The 13076-nt window shown below is 39.9% G+C and overlaps 2 protein-coding genes and 1 long non-coding RNA gene across 3 annotated transcripts in view; 2 read left to right on the forward strand and 1 right to left on the reverse strand.

Annotated features, from left to right (window-relative positions):
• Positions 1-244: 244 nt before the first annotated feature.
• Positions 245-4125, reverse strand: LOC138051572 (octopamine receptor 1-like). The gene is made up of 2 exons (XM_068897804.1): positions 3321-4125; positions 245-2751 (listed from the first exon to the last, which is right to left on the reverse strand). Exon 2 carries the CDS (start codon positions 2656-2658, stop codon positions 634-636), a length of 2025 nt encoding a protein of 674 aa, XP_068753905.1. The 5' UTR covers positions 2659-2751; positions 3321-4125; the 3' UTR covers positions 245-633.
• Positions 4126-5281: 1156 nt separating this feature from the next.
• Positions 5282-10552, forward strand: LOC138051573 (uncharacterized). Its single transcript, XR_011132851.1, has 2 exons — positions 5282-6804; positions 7057-10552. It is a non-coding gene; the product is annotated as an uncharacterized lncRNA (long non-coding RNA).
• Positions 10553-11268: 716 nt separating this feature from the next.
• LOC138054676 (adenosine receptor A2b-like) overlaps positions 11269-13076 on the forward strand; it is a 2696-nt gene continuing 888 nt past the window's right edge. Inside the window, exon 1 of the mRNA XM_068901164.1 lies at positions 11269-13076. This exon is cut by the window's right edge and continues 888 nt beyond it. Coding sequence (XP_068757265.1) covers positions 11549-12463 — 915 coding nt within the window. The 5' untranslated portion in view covers positions 11269-11548 and the 3' untranslated portion in view covers positions 12464-13076.

Raw genomic sequence — 13076 nt, forward strand, 5'->3', positions numbered from 1 at the left:
CTGTTTTAGTATGTACTAAAACAGTGAGATAATATGGATTTACTCATTTACCCCACGCGAGTTGCTCGCAGATGAATAGCAAAAAATATTCGGCATTTGAGTAGGCAATCAGAGCGCGCCTTCAACGCTATCCACTGTTTTAGTATATAAAATACTAGAAGAAGAATAACTTCGCTCGCATTGTCGTTACAACCCTTAAGTGAACGACAAAGTCGCACGTGTTGATACCGCACGTGCAAGACGATTGATTTTTCTGGTTTTTATTCACGTAAATTATAGGCCACCTGTTTAAAAGTACGACAAAAGAAATTGGTTTCACTTCAAGAGACGATTAGTTTGAGATGTCAAAATGGCTGTGTTCTTTTTTCTCGGCCAGGAAGACTACCACTAACATAACCGCTGCGACGTTACGTAAACATTAAGGATTACCGTACGGTTGCAGTTGCTTAACACTCCTTCCATTTGTGCATGCGTACGTTAAGCATGAGCATAAGCATAAACGTATGCAAACTGAAAGTGTTTTGTTCATTAGCACCTTTTCTTAGGACAAAAGACATTGAATTAACAAGAATGCTCGCAAGTTGCTTGTGCTTTCACGCGTATCGCATGGTTGGGCACAATACTTTTGGACGATCAGAAGAAACTCTTTTTGCATTGTAAAATCTGCTTGAATCTCTTTCTAAACTGCCGACTCATGACTCCATAAATGACAGGGTTGCAGGCAGAATTTAACATTGCCAGCCAAGTGGTGATAGCAAAAAATGCATCGGGCCAAGAGCACTGTTCACTTAGTAGACAAAATATCCCTACAAAATGTGGCGTCCAGCATAACACAAACGTACCTACGACGATTAACAACGTCTTCGCGGCTTTAGTTTCCCGGCGCATGGTTACACGTGCTTGGACATCCTTCCTTTTTCGAAGTTTCAGTATTGCCAAGGAAGATTTACTGAATGCTCTGAACGAATTGGGCTTAGAAAACTTTACGATTGAGGCTGTTGAGAACCGTTTTTTTCGTGTACGGGAGGGAGTCATTGCTTTTTCTCTTTGAGATTCAAAATTGTTTGATTGTTCTCCATTATTTGTGTGCGCGAAGGACGGAGTTGACGAACGTTCTGGAACATCCATTGAAATGTTCAAAAGTCCTTTTTCACCATCTTTAGTTTCAATACTGCTACTTGAAGCTGATAGATTATTTGATTGGTTAAATCTGTCTTTGCTCTCCGCTTTAAAACAGCGATTAGCTACTGGTTCTTCTCCAGTGTACTTGACATCACTTTGTTGCAATATATATTCCTTTGCTGCAAAATTATTATTTAAAGTTTTTTCTGCTGCAGGTGGTTCATCAACTTCAACTTCTGTTAGGGTCTTATCAGTTTCCTTTTTTCTTCCTGAATTTTGCAAAGGAGGTGATATATTTACCTCCCCATTCTTCCAGCTGTCTTTGATCGCATTCGTCATAGGTGATGTTGAATCATTTTGCGTATCTTCATAGTATTTCGTGTTCGCTAACTCGCTGAGAGAATACGCAATTACTGCGGAATCCTGGAGGCTTCCACAACTTCTGTTCAAAGCTCTCAACGTGTCTCCGCTGCAGCCATTAGCACTTGAAATTAGCCTCTTGTCGCTCGCCGATTGTTCATGAATTCTTGAAAAAGTTGATTCACGGGTGATTGGCCCTTCATAGCCAGAGTCAGTTGAAGGTTCGGCACAGAAACCTCTATATAAATTTTCCGCTTGTTTCCCAGCAATTTCCTGTCGCTCATACAAATGGGCGGTGGGAGACGTTATCTTGCTATTTAACACGCGTTCATCGTCGTAAATGTCACTACTAACAGAAGCTGCACTGTTGGTTTTGAGTTTATCAGTAGGTAGAGCTAAGGGAAACGCTGTTCCCGTTAAATTGGCTTGACTATCATAGTTAAAGTTAATACCACTAAAACTCGGTTCGTCTTTTCCTTCGATCGTTCCAGTAACAGGAACAACTTTCCTAGATTGTTTCTTAGCTGTGTGAAAAATTCTTAAATAAGTAAATACCATAGCGCCAAGAGGCAGAAAAAAGCAGACGGAGAAGAGAAATAAGGTGTATGCAATACTGTAGTCCCATTGAACTGTACAAATAGATTCTGAACTAATAAAAGTATACCTAGACCAACTGGTTAAAGGCAGGCAAGCTATAAGAAGAGCATGGCACCAGATGTAAGCGATCATACCAGCCGCAACTTTGTTAGTCATCCACGTTGCATATTTGAATGGGTAGAGAATTGCAAGATAGCGATCGATGGAGACCGCGGCCAAAGTGAGTATAGAAGCGACGCAAAACAAAGAATTCGCCATGCCGTTAACCTTGCACCAGGTGTCACTAAATATCCAGCGATACGTTATGGAGGAGACCAGGGTGAAAGGCATTCCGATGATAGTCAAAAGTAAATCGGCACAAGCAAGGTTGACAATGAAAACATTGGTGATTGTTTGCAGAGTCTTGTCGATGTAAATTGCAAGCAGAATCAATGTATTGCCCGCGAGAGCGATGATTATTATCGCGACCATACTCGCCGCTTGAAGCGCAATGGCAGCGACCGAACGCGTATCCAAGGAAGAGACATCTGTGGCATAGTCCGGGAGTTTGCTAGATCCATTTAGGAATCCTTGCACCATAATGTACGTGCCTTAGTCGCTGTCAACATGCTCAGGCTTCAGGCAGTGATTTTAATGACTGCACGTACCGTTAACTGCAATGGTGCATTCAACCTTAAAAGAAACAAAAGCCTTCTAATCACGATAATACACCAGAGTACATTACATAATGAGGCACAAGACTTCTGAAATTAAAATAATTTCCAGAGATCAAATTTGCTCATGCTTAAGTTGTTAACGTCATCCGCAAACGAATTTTGAAGTGGTGTAAGAAATATTTGCCTGATTGATTAGGCAAAAGATGTTTATTCGACCGAAAAATGAAACAAAAGAACCTCTTCATTATGTATTCAGAAAATGTCTGAATACAGATCAAGAAGAAAGGTCTTTGTAAAAAAAAAAAGCATGTGCAAATTTTAGAACATTGTGACCTACGAACAACAGATTTATTGTCAAAAGAAGGTTGCAGATCGTGTTTTTTCTTTGTCTTTTAAACTTACCATTAAAAATTAATATTATTTTGGAGAGGTAAAGAGATCGTTAAAATAGCTTTAATTAGCGAAAAGAGTTATGACTGTTAAGATGGTCTTGAATACAATATCCGTATGGGCCTTCAAGTTTAATAGCGTCTGCTGTCAGGATTAATTAACAGAATTGCAAAAATCACAAAGCATTTGTCTTACCGCTGCCGCATACTCTCCTCCATTTGGGGTAACATTCTCCTAGTTGATCAACAAACGACTTTTACCGAAATCAGTCAAAAAAGGATAATATTGATAACATTATAAAACGCGACTATTGCGGACTGAATATAGATACTGTAGGAGACGAGGGCGAAAATGAGAACAAACTGACATATGCGGTCGCCTCAAGTGAAGTCGTTATGTTATAATTACTCAGCGTTTTAAGTAATTTGTTAATCCGCCCATCTGCGTCAATTGGATTCTCATTTTCATCCATTGTTTTCTATGAAATTTGTCCCGTAGACGGAAGGAATCCATTGTTCCTTCTCGTAATAGTCACTATTGAATCGACGTCAGTCGGCAACGTCTTGATCCCTTTCATATTGTACTTATTAACCAAGTCTTTCGTCCAATTGTGTCTCGTATCTGTATCGATTCGTTATTATTCACATTTTTGTCGATGTGATTTTGTTTCGTAAATCATCAGCAACTTTTCTCTGATGTGATGAAGGTGACCACTTGCGCGCGTTGATTAAACTAGCGCCGTGGTGAACAAGAATTGTGGTTTGTCAGCTGTGACCATCCTTTGCGCAATGGATCGCTACTGGCTGAATCTTTACGTTTAATGCTGAAGAGCTTGTGGTGTCGTGCACAAATGAAATCAAATGAAATTAATACATATCAAATCATATTGGTTTTTGATCAGAAAAGGAGAAAACCGGAGTACCCGGAGAAAAACCTCTCGGAGCAGAGAAGAAAACCAACAAGCTCAACCCACATATAACACCGGATCTGGGAACCGAGCCTGGGTCACATTGGTGGGACGCAAGTGCTCTCCACTACGCAATTCCTGCTCCCCAAAAGAAAGAGGTTTAGCAACCCTGTACCTTGTATGTGGCATAGCTTTAAAACTTCCCCGACATGTAAATAAGGGTTTCCTTATGAAAACCTTCTTGCAAATGAAAGTATAGATGAGTGGTCGTGTTGAGTGGCATTTTGTCCTGAACACCGCGGGCACACAAATTTGCGTGGAAGGAAACGGAAGCAACGTCATAAAATGGAAATTTAAACAACTGTTGACCAGCAGTCGTCAAGTTCAGCAAAGTGCAGCTTGTGTACTCTGTTTTCTGCTCAGTTTGTTAAGTAAAATTGTTATGATCTGCATTATAACATTTGCTCTAAAACGTAAAACCAACAACCATACTAAACATTGATTTGAGTGCTAAAATTTCGATCTGGGTCGTCGGTCCCGCGTACAAGTTGCAAATGCAGTACAAGGCCAGGCGAGGTTCGTTGCAGCGGAATTTCACTGCATGAACTGAACGAGTTGGCTTATAGGAGCCTCAGAACAACACTTTAACTTCATAGCGACTTCGAGTAATTGAGCGCAAGCCGCAGGGCAATTGCATTGGTACAAGATTAAGTTTTTTAGAGGTTGCGAAGGCTTCTGGATCACAGTCAGGACAGTTCAGGAGTTAAATGGTCGATTATATACGCGTTACAAGCTACAAAGGGAATGATTTCTCACTGAAATACTTAGGTCGAGTATAATATGATAATTTCGAGGAGAGTGTTGTTTGGCCATGTTACAATCAGAATAATTAACAATTATTCCATGAATGCGCGTTGAATATGAGGTGTAAATAACCAACGAGGTTGGCTATAACCAGTTTAATATCTAAAAAGCGCGAATGGAATAACTGTTTTATTAATTTTTCATTACACTGTAAACGCTTGGACACTTGGAAATTAAAGCCAATCAGTTTCCCGCTTGGCAACACTTGACGCATGCATTTTCCACATTAGGCCATACGGTACAATAGCTGAGAACCGAGATTGAGAGAACCAATCAGCAAGCTGGTAACGCAATATACGAGGTAGAAAATTCCATAATTCTTTATATTCTGCACAGGACGAATTTAACGGCAATAACTTTTTAATTCAAAATATTTTGTCGGACATAAAATTTAACTGGACGGGAGAGAAGATTTTTTTTTTCGTTTTTTAGGACTATTATCATAGGTGCCAGAGTGATTAGAGATGAGAGAAGCCAACACTCCGATGTCCTGTTTCCTCGAACGTGGTTGCGATGATCGCTTCATCACTTCTGCCTAAACCTCACTTCAAATGCATAAGATTTATTTCATCAAGATGACTATATATATCTCGTGTTATCACTCATATTGAAAATATTCCAAAGATTATTCATAATCTAGATTATGGCGAGCCTAAATGAAGACCGATTCAATTAATTAATTAACTCATCGACCGTATGGATACAACTATTTCGACAAGTCGTGCCTGGTCCTCACTTGTTACGCAGGCACAAACAACGTACAAACAACGCGCACAAATTGAACTCAATGTAGCATCGGGCATTGCATACCATTTGTTACAACTTTAAAAAATCACTAATCAGCCATGAGCTGATAATTTGCGTGTCGGGCTTGTGTTTATGCATCTGTCGCCACCAATCTTTGACAAAAATGATCGCCGCTTGCATAATAATTACGGACCTTAAGAGACGGCACGGCAACCTCAGCGAGAACGCCACCAAACAATAGACATTAATTAATGAGAAAAACAATAGCTCTGCACGCGCGCAAAATTTGTACATTTCGTTCCTATTCTCTGCCAATCTGCAACGTGAAATGACCAAATCTCAAGTTCTAAGGAAGACGCTAGCGCACAAGGGCAAAACTTTGATTTTCTTTTTTAGTTTTAACACTCTTCCTCCCTATTCAGTTCCTGGATAGTTTGGATAGTTTGTGGAAGTTGAACAAACTGAAATAATCACGAAACATTTAAAGAAACAAACAGTATCAATATTCAATGACGTTTTCGCGGCCGCCCCCGTCTATCTCAAGGTCTCTAATGGCATACCTTTATCTTCATGTTTTGAAACATGCGTCACAAAGTTATAATTTACGTCACTGCTAAATTATTTATGCCGTTGGCCCATTGTTTTCCTAAATCGCCTTTCTTTACTTTTAACTCTCATAATAGTCTTAGTTAGCCATTTTATTCCCACGAAAAACTAAAGTAAACTTTGAAAAACAAGCTGCCTATTTAATCGGCACAGATGAAACATTCCAAATTAAAACGGAAACCGAAACTTCTCACCACACACTCTAAGAACCACGTTGTATGTCATTGTCATGATATTAATGGCTCGTGCTTTCTAATCGCTCGTTGAGCTCTCATAATGCCCGTGAGTCATGCAATTGTTTTCACTTTACGCCCTTGAAAAAGTAAACCCTATATCAACAAAACTGATAAACAAAGGCTTCGACGCCACATTCTACTGAAGTTGCACCTCACAGTTGTAGGCTCTACTGAGTAAGAAACAATTAGTTCTTTAGTCACGAAGTTAAAAGAGTTCGTTTGGAGACCGAACGGTCTAGACGGCCCAACAACACTTAGATATCGGAAACTGGACAATAGTCACTCAAGTGAAATCACCACTGAGCCTTTACAATCACTGGTATCCTTTTTTCACTTACGATAGCTTTGTCTCATTCACGTTTTTTCTTCTTTTGTTTAACAAATGTTGATTGTTTTGGCTTCCTTTCCCGAATGAGTGTAACTCGACGCAAAAGGTATTCGCCATTAAAGCCGATTACCCAGATACTTGCGTTAAACAAACTTTTAAGTTTGACATTCCTTTCTAAGTAATTATCTCAGTTTTATTGGAGTTGTCATTTTGCCATGTTGCTCCTTGAATTAGTTACCGCAGCATTCATGTGAGGAATTTTGTCTCGACTTAAAAAAAAAAAGAGATTGAACATAGCTGGCCCAGCTCAAAGTGCGCGTTGCTTTTAAATTAGACAGCCGAGAGTTTTACTTCAAGTGAAGAGATTAAGAAAAAACACCGGAGAGTACGTTGTGTGTGAATAAGAACCATCAACCTTAGGAAACATTCTCCTATTGATCGAGAAGTCAACGGGATCGTGTGCGGCTGTTAACGGTGGGTTCCGAATCTCAAGTCATACCGTAAAGCAGTCGGTTTGCCGTAAGAAAATAAATATATTCACGACCTGTATTTCGCATCAGTGTCCTTTCTTCTGGTTTTGCGTGTAATGTGGCCTCCGAGAGAATCAAAAGAAGACAATCCTCAGCTTCTAACATTAGTTCATGGAGTGGACCCTAGAGGGCGACACGTGATTCGTGAATACACTGGGGATGCTTGCAATTTTGTGTGGCACAAGCATAGAGATGCTATAAACAAAAATAGTCAAGACCCGCCAAGGTTTTCAACTAATTTGAAGGGAAGGATTTCGAAGGATTTTGACTCACACTGCCATGTGATCAATAGTTCTTCTAATTGTTTGTCAAACCTAAGCGGTGCTTTGAGCCAAGCAAACGGCGTCTTGTCCAATGTGACTCCTTCGATATCAGGGACGAAATCGCACACAATTAGGATTGCTAAAAACTTTAAAGGATTACGAGCCACCGTTTGTAGGTTAAGCTGCTCGCTTACTATACATTCTGGCTTTGGGAGGACTAGTGGCGAGTACGATATTCCTCGGATGATTCCGTCAGTTCAACATAGAGAATCAGCGACTGATGAGCGAAGCTGCCGGGGGAAAAAAATCGTATAATTGCACCGTCAACAGCAAAAGATCAACGCTGTAAGATAGACTAAAGAAAGACTGGCGTGAACAATCGAATTCAACCCTAATTTATCAAGTCCACAATCGGTTATTGATGGTGGCATGATGGCCTTGAAGTAAAGGAACGAGGTGTATAATTAGCAACTATTCACTATAGCGGAGGTGGCTAGTGGTGGCCACCGACACTGAGGTGAAAAGTTTTTTTTGAGTTTATACTAAAACTGTGAGATAATAACGCAAAAAAGCCATTTATTCGTGCGAAGATTACAACATTTTCGGGAGCCAATAGACCATATTCGTATTCTCAGTATTGGACTGGAACTAGCTTGCAATGGAGGCTAATGCGGGGAAATCTTTTCAAATGCAAATACTTTTTAATATATTCCCCCACATTAGCCTCCATTGCAAGCTAGTTCCAGTCAAATACTGGGAATACGAATATGGTCTATTCCGCGCGAATATTGCTCGGAAGGGAATAGCAAAGGAACCGAGTGGCGTGTTTTTCATAATGTAACACTTTGGTCATATTGAGCAACGACGTCATGATTCCCGCCTTTTGTTTGTTTTAATTAGTACCCAGTTTTTATTTTAAAGCCTACTTTTCAATCTCCACCATCTATATGTATTGTCCATATAACAAAAGAGAAAGTTACACCACCGTTAGCTAGAGGATATGAATTTTGTCTTCTTGCCACTCAAACATGATAAAATTCATGTCTTCTCGCCCCCGTATAATAGACTGTATATATATCAACTGGAAACAAATAACTTTGATAACGTTTATGAAGCTTGAGTTTTTTTTGCATGTTTGTTTTTTTTTTTTCACTGAGTGTTCGTTTCTCCCAAATTTTGGGACATATTCTCTGCGGGCCATGGCAAGTCACCAAGTATAATCGTAGTCAATTGATGAAGGGTCAGAAGTCATTGCCTTTTAATCAGAAGCTATATAAAGATTTCTAGCCTCTTATAAATAACTATTGAATGGTTTACATGCAAGACAACCCAACTACAAATCCGAGCGGCAAAGCGGCAAAGATGAAGATAAAAGAGAGAGTGTAGAGACGAATGCCAATCACAGCTTCTGATCATGAATTTGACAGGAAGATTGTCCTTAATAATGGGAAGTTTTGAATATTCCTAACATCCAAATTCGGGACTTGAAATCAAGGATTTCGTAATTTTACTACCATCAAACAATTTCGCGGTGAGAGTTTGCAGTCTTTAGTGATCTAGCGTCGCCTGCCATGCCAGCAGTGTGGCCTGGGTAATTCGATTCCTAGACTCGACGTCGCTTATTTCCCTTTCTTAAACGGTCGTTGCCATTTCTCAGAACGGTCGTTGCCATTTGAAACGATCGATGCCATTTTTAGCTCTTAATTACACTTATTAGGTCTAAGAACTCAAAAGGTTGCGTTTACTGGGAGTTGTGTCTCGCTGGTCATATGAGATAGGGTTTTAGGGTGAGGGCTAAAAACCCGAGTTCCGTCTTGAAATTTTCGGACTCTTTTTTTCCTCCAGTTTTTCTTTTATAAATGATATTATTTTTTCCTTTTTTGTCTTAATTTTTGTTAATATTTTTTATTAGTTTGTTTCAATCTTTTAATTTTCTTTGAAGTGAAGTGTGTAGTCGACCGTTATAAATGGCATCGACCGTTTCAAATGGCAACGACCGTTACGAGAAATGGCAACGAAAGGGAAATTTGCCTCGACGTCATATGTGGGTTGTGTTCACCTGCATCACACTCATTTTGAAACTATCCCTATTGTTTGTATTCACCTTTATCAACACATTTTAGTTTCGCGCCAAGTGTCGCTTTGGGCTTTAGCAAAAGTTCGTATTTATATTAGGATACGTAATTAGTTGCCGGATAAGTTGTTGCTCGTATTGGTTGTTAGTGCTAATATTCGTTCTAATAAATTAAAATTAATAAGAAGGACAATGCTCTTTTTTATAGGTAACACTACTTTCTAAATTTCTTTCAGTTCATTTTTCCGAGAACTTAGTTAAAACACCCCTATAACAACATTATCTAAAGCAAGGCGTATAATAGCCTTCTCGCACTGAGGCGATAGACAAGATGTTTAGGCGAGCGTAAAGGCTCGCTTTACGCAAATAAGATAAATTTCTCGTGAAATATTCACTCGTACGTATTCCGTACCCCTGGTCTACGTATTCTACTGCAACCCCTTATCATTCGCTGCGTTGCCGGATAGGACAGGGCATTTGTCATTTTCGCAGTGTCACATGGTAACAAAAGTATTAATACATGTAATGACAATAGTAATAATAACAAATTTAATAACTGAGGGTGAGAATCTCAAACGTTAACTGGGGCCTTGCCACGTTGACCGAGCGATAGCGACCGCGCGTCATATCGGCCGGAAACACTAGCCGCGATGAAATGCATGTAATAATAATGATTAATAACGATGATGATAAACTTTAATTACGTGTCAACTGTATTTAGGGCTGCGGAACTTATTGAGGACACTGTAGAAATCAAGTCTTCTTAAATCAGCGTATACGTAGGTTCGTGTGTCTTGGAGCCGGGATACAGAACAAACAAACTGAAATAAGAATATTTATGCAACGAGGAAAGTAATAAAAATAGTCTTTTTATGCAATGCTTCAACTAATTGAAGTGTTTTGATATCCTAATCTTGTGAGGTTTACCGTCTTATCAAACGTAAAATACTACCCAAGTAGCCAAGAGTAGTAAAGTATATTTTCATGATAGGGTAATCCTATTGCTGGCTTTTACTTAGTATTCTACTCCACCAGAATTTCACAACCTGCACTATCATAGCGTAGGTTGGTGTTTGGGGAGAGGGGAAAAGGGAAATAGAAAGAAACAGAAATACTTATGCAACGCTTCAATCAGACGTACTTTCTCAAATATTAAACTTGTGTCAACTGATTCACGTGTTGTGATATCGTGATCGCGTCATGTTAACGGGCGTATCAAACAAAGGATGCTATATCCAAGTAGCCAAGAATAGTAAATTATTTTCATGATGACATGATAGTACCGTATCACAAATTTGTTTTCATTTGTACGTCATATTAAACACTGACCCGGAGAACTGGAAAAAATCGCTTGACCGGCCAGGGATACTTGGCCAGCGATATGTGCACCTCAGATTAATGCGATATACGATACGCCACTCTTCTTCCTCCCAAATGCACCATCCATTTGTAATCTATTTTTAAAAACCTGCTTTGAGGTAGGACTCCCCAAGAAATCGTCACAAAGCATGTTATTGATTTGAGTAAGGTCTGAACGTTTTTGCTTAGTCAACAAGCTGTTTATTTTTAGGCTCAAGGCATTGACTTTGTTGTCAATTTAAATTTTAAGTGTTTCCTGTTTATGGCGTCGTCATGTGTTTGAAGCCTGTCTGACAAAGGTTATGTACGCGCAAAAACGTAAAGGTGATACAAGCACAATATTCCTTCTTAAAGACTTCTTAAAAGGAAAATGCAATTAAATATCCGTTTGCCGAGGCGAGAACACCGATCACCGTCTCTACTATACTGAGCTATCTTCGTTTTGGTTTAGTGACCCGGTACCATTGACTGCAAAAAACGAACTGAAACTAAACTACCTATTTTAAACCATGAATCATTCGTTAGAAAACACAACAAATCTGTCATTTAAAGATAACTGCTCTCTCTCATTGCCTCAAGGTATTGTACTGATTGCAGTCAATGGTTTAATCTGTGTTCTTGGTACAATAGGCAACTTGATGGTTTGCGTGGCTGTTCTTGCAGATCACCGTCTGCGTCGAAGCTCTAACTACCTACTTTTCAGCTTAGCAATTGCAGATTTAATTGTTACAACTACGTGCGAGCCACTCCTTTTGGTAAACCTGGGGAGCAGAACGTTCCTTCAAGACTGTGCATCGCGTCATCTGGAGATCGCCTTCAGTATTTCAGCCAGTATTTCATGCTTTGTGTCGGTTTTGCACCTGGCGGCCGTCAGCGTTGACCGTTTCATCGCTGTGTGCTTCTCTTTACGCCACAGAACTTTAATGAACAATTGTGGAATGCGTACCATCACGATGCTCTTCGTGTCATGGACAATCCCTCTTTTATCTCCTATACTACGCATCGCACTTCCACCGTCGTTTCCTTCAGCCATGGTGGCATTCTGGTCGTTTGCCTTGGGTTATGGCATAATTATTTTCTCTTACCTAATGATCGTTGCATTTTTGTTTTACGTAAAAGCGGAAACAAGAAAAATCAGAGTTCAGCCACGATCGCGAGATAAAAATTGGTGGAGAGAAGTGCGAGTTGCTTGCACGTTAGCCATGGTCACTGGTGTATTCACGGTGTGCTGGGTGCCCTTGATGACTGCTTTGTTTGCCCCGGACAAGCCACTCTTTAAAATAAACGGGCCTGTTCATATGTGGCTTCGTACTCTAGCTTTGTCTAACTCGGTTATGAACTTTGTGATTTACACTGTCAAAATGCCGGATTTCCGTAATGCTTATGGCAAAATATGCAAATGCGAGAAAATGTGTTCCTCCTGAATTGTCTGCCTGTGTGGAAAAAGCCAAGACCAGCTTCAGTTGTATCGAAGTAAGTGTAGCTTTTGTAAAAAGCACTGAATTATTTCGTGCATCTGACACAGGTTAAGAATTTAAACTTACCACTTCCGGATTTCAACAAAAAGTACTGGGATCGATCATGGTCGAGCCCATCGATGTCTAGGAATTTATCACATTTATTTAGTATCAAAAACACTGAGGGAGCGTTCCGGAATAGGAATTGAGCACAAGGAATAGACGGTATTCGTGTTCCTTTGGATCTATTCCGTTCATTCTACTCCCAAAGCAAGATGAACGGAATGACCGTTCTGGCGGAAAATCAGCGCGGACCGCCGGTCGCCTACCGTCGGCTTGAAAATTAAAAATTGAACGGAGTTTCTGCCGAAGATGCGGGTGTGCTGGCCTCTGTTCTGTTTGTTTACCAGTGCTAGAGCAAAAAGAGCTGTCAGTTTGTGTTATTTTTAAGAAAGTACTTTTGTCTGGTCAAAAGAAATGAGGTTAGAATTAATTGATTTGTACAAAAACCACGAACCTTTTTTTCAATTAAGTCAACATCTAGAGGAAGAGCGTATGGGAACGCATTTGCACTACGCAA

The sequence above is a fragment of the Montipora capricornis genome, chromosome 6, assembly GCF_036669925.1.
Source record: "Montipora capricornis isolate CH-2021 chromosome 6, ASM3666992v2, whole genome shotgun sequence".
NCBI classification, from domain to species: domain Eukaryota; kingdom Metazoa; phylum Cnidaria; class Anthozoa; order Scleractinia; family Acroporidae; genus Montipora; species Montipora capricornis.

Coding starts and splice junctions, on each gene's coding strand:
- LOC138051572 (XM_068897804.1), bottom strand. CDS start 2,658: ATGGTGCAAGGATTCCTAAATGGATCTAGCAAACTCCCGGACTATGCC.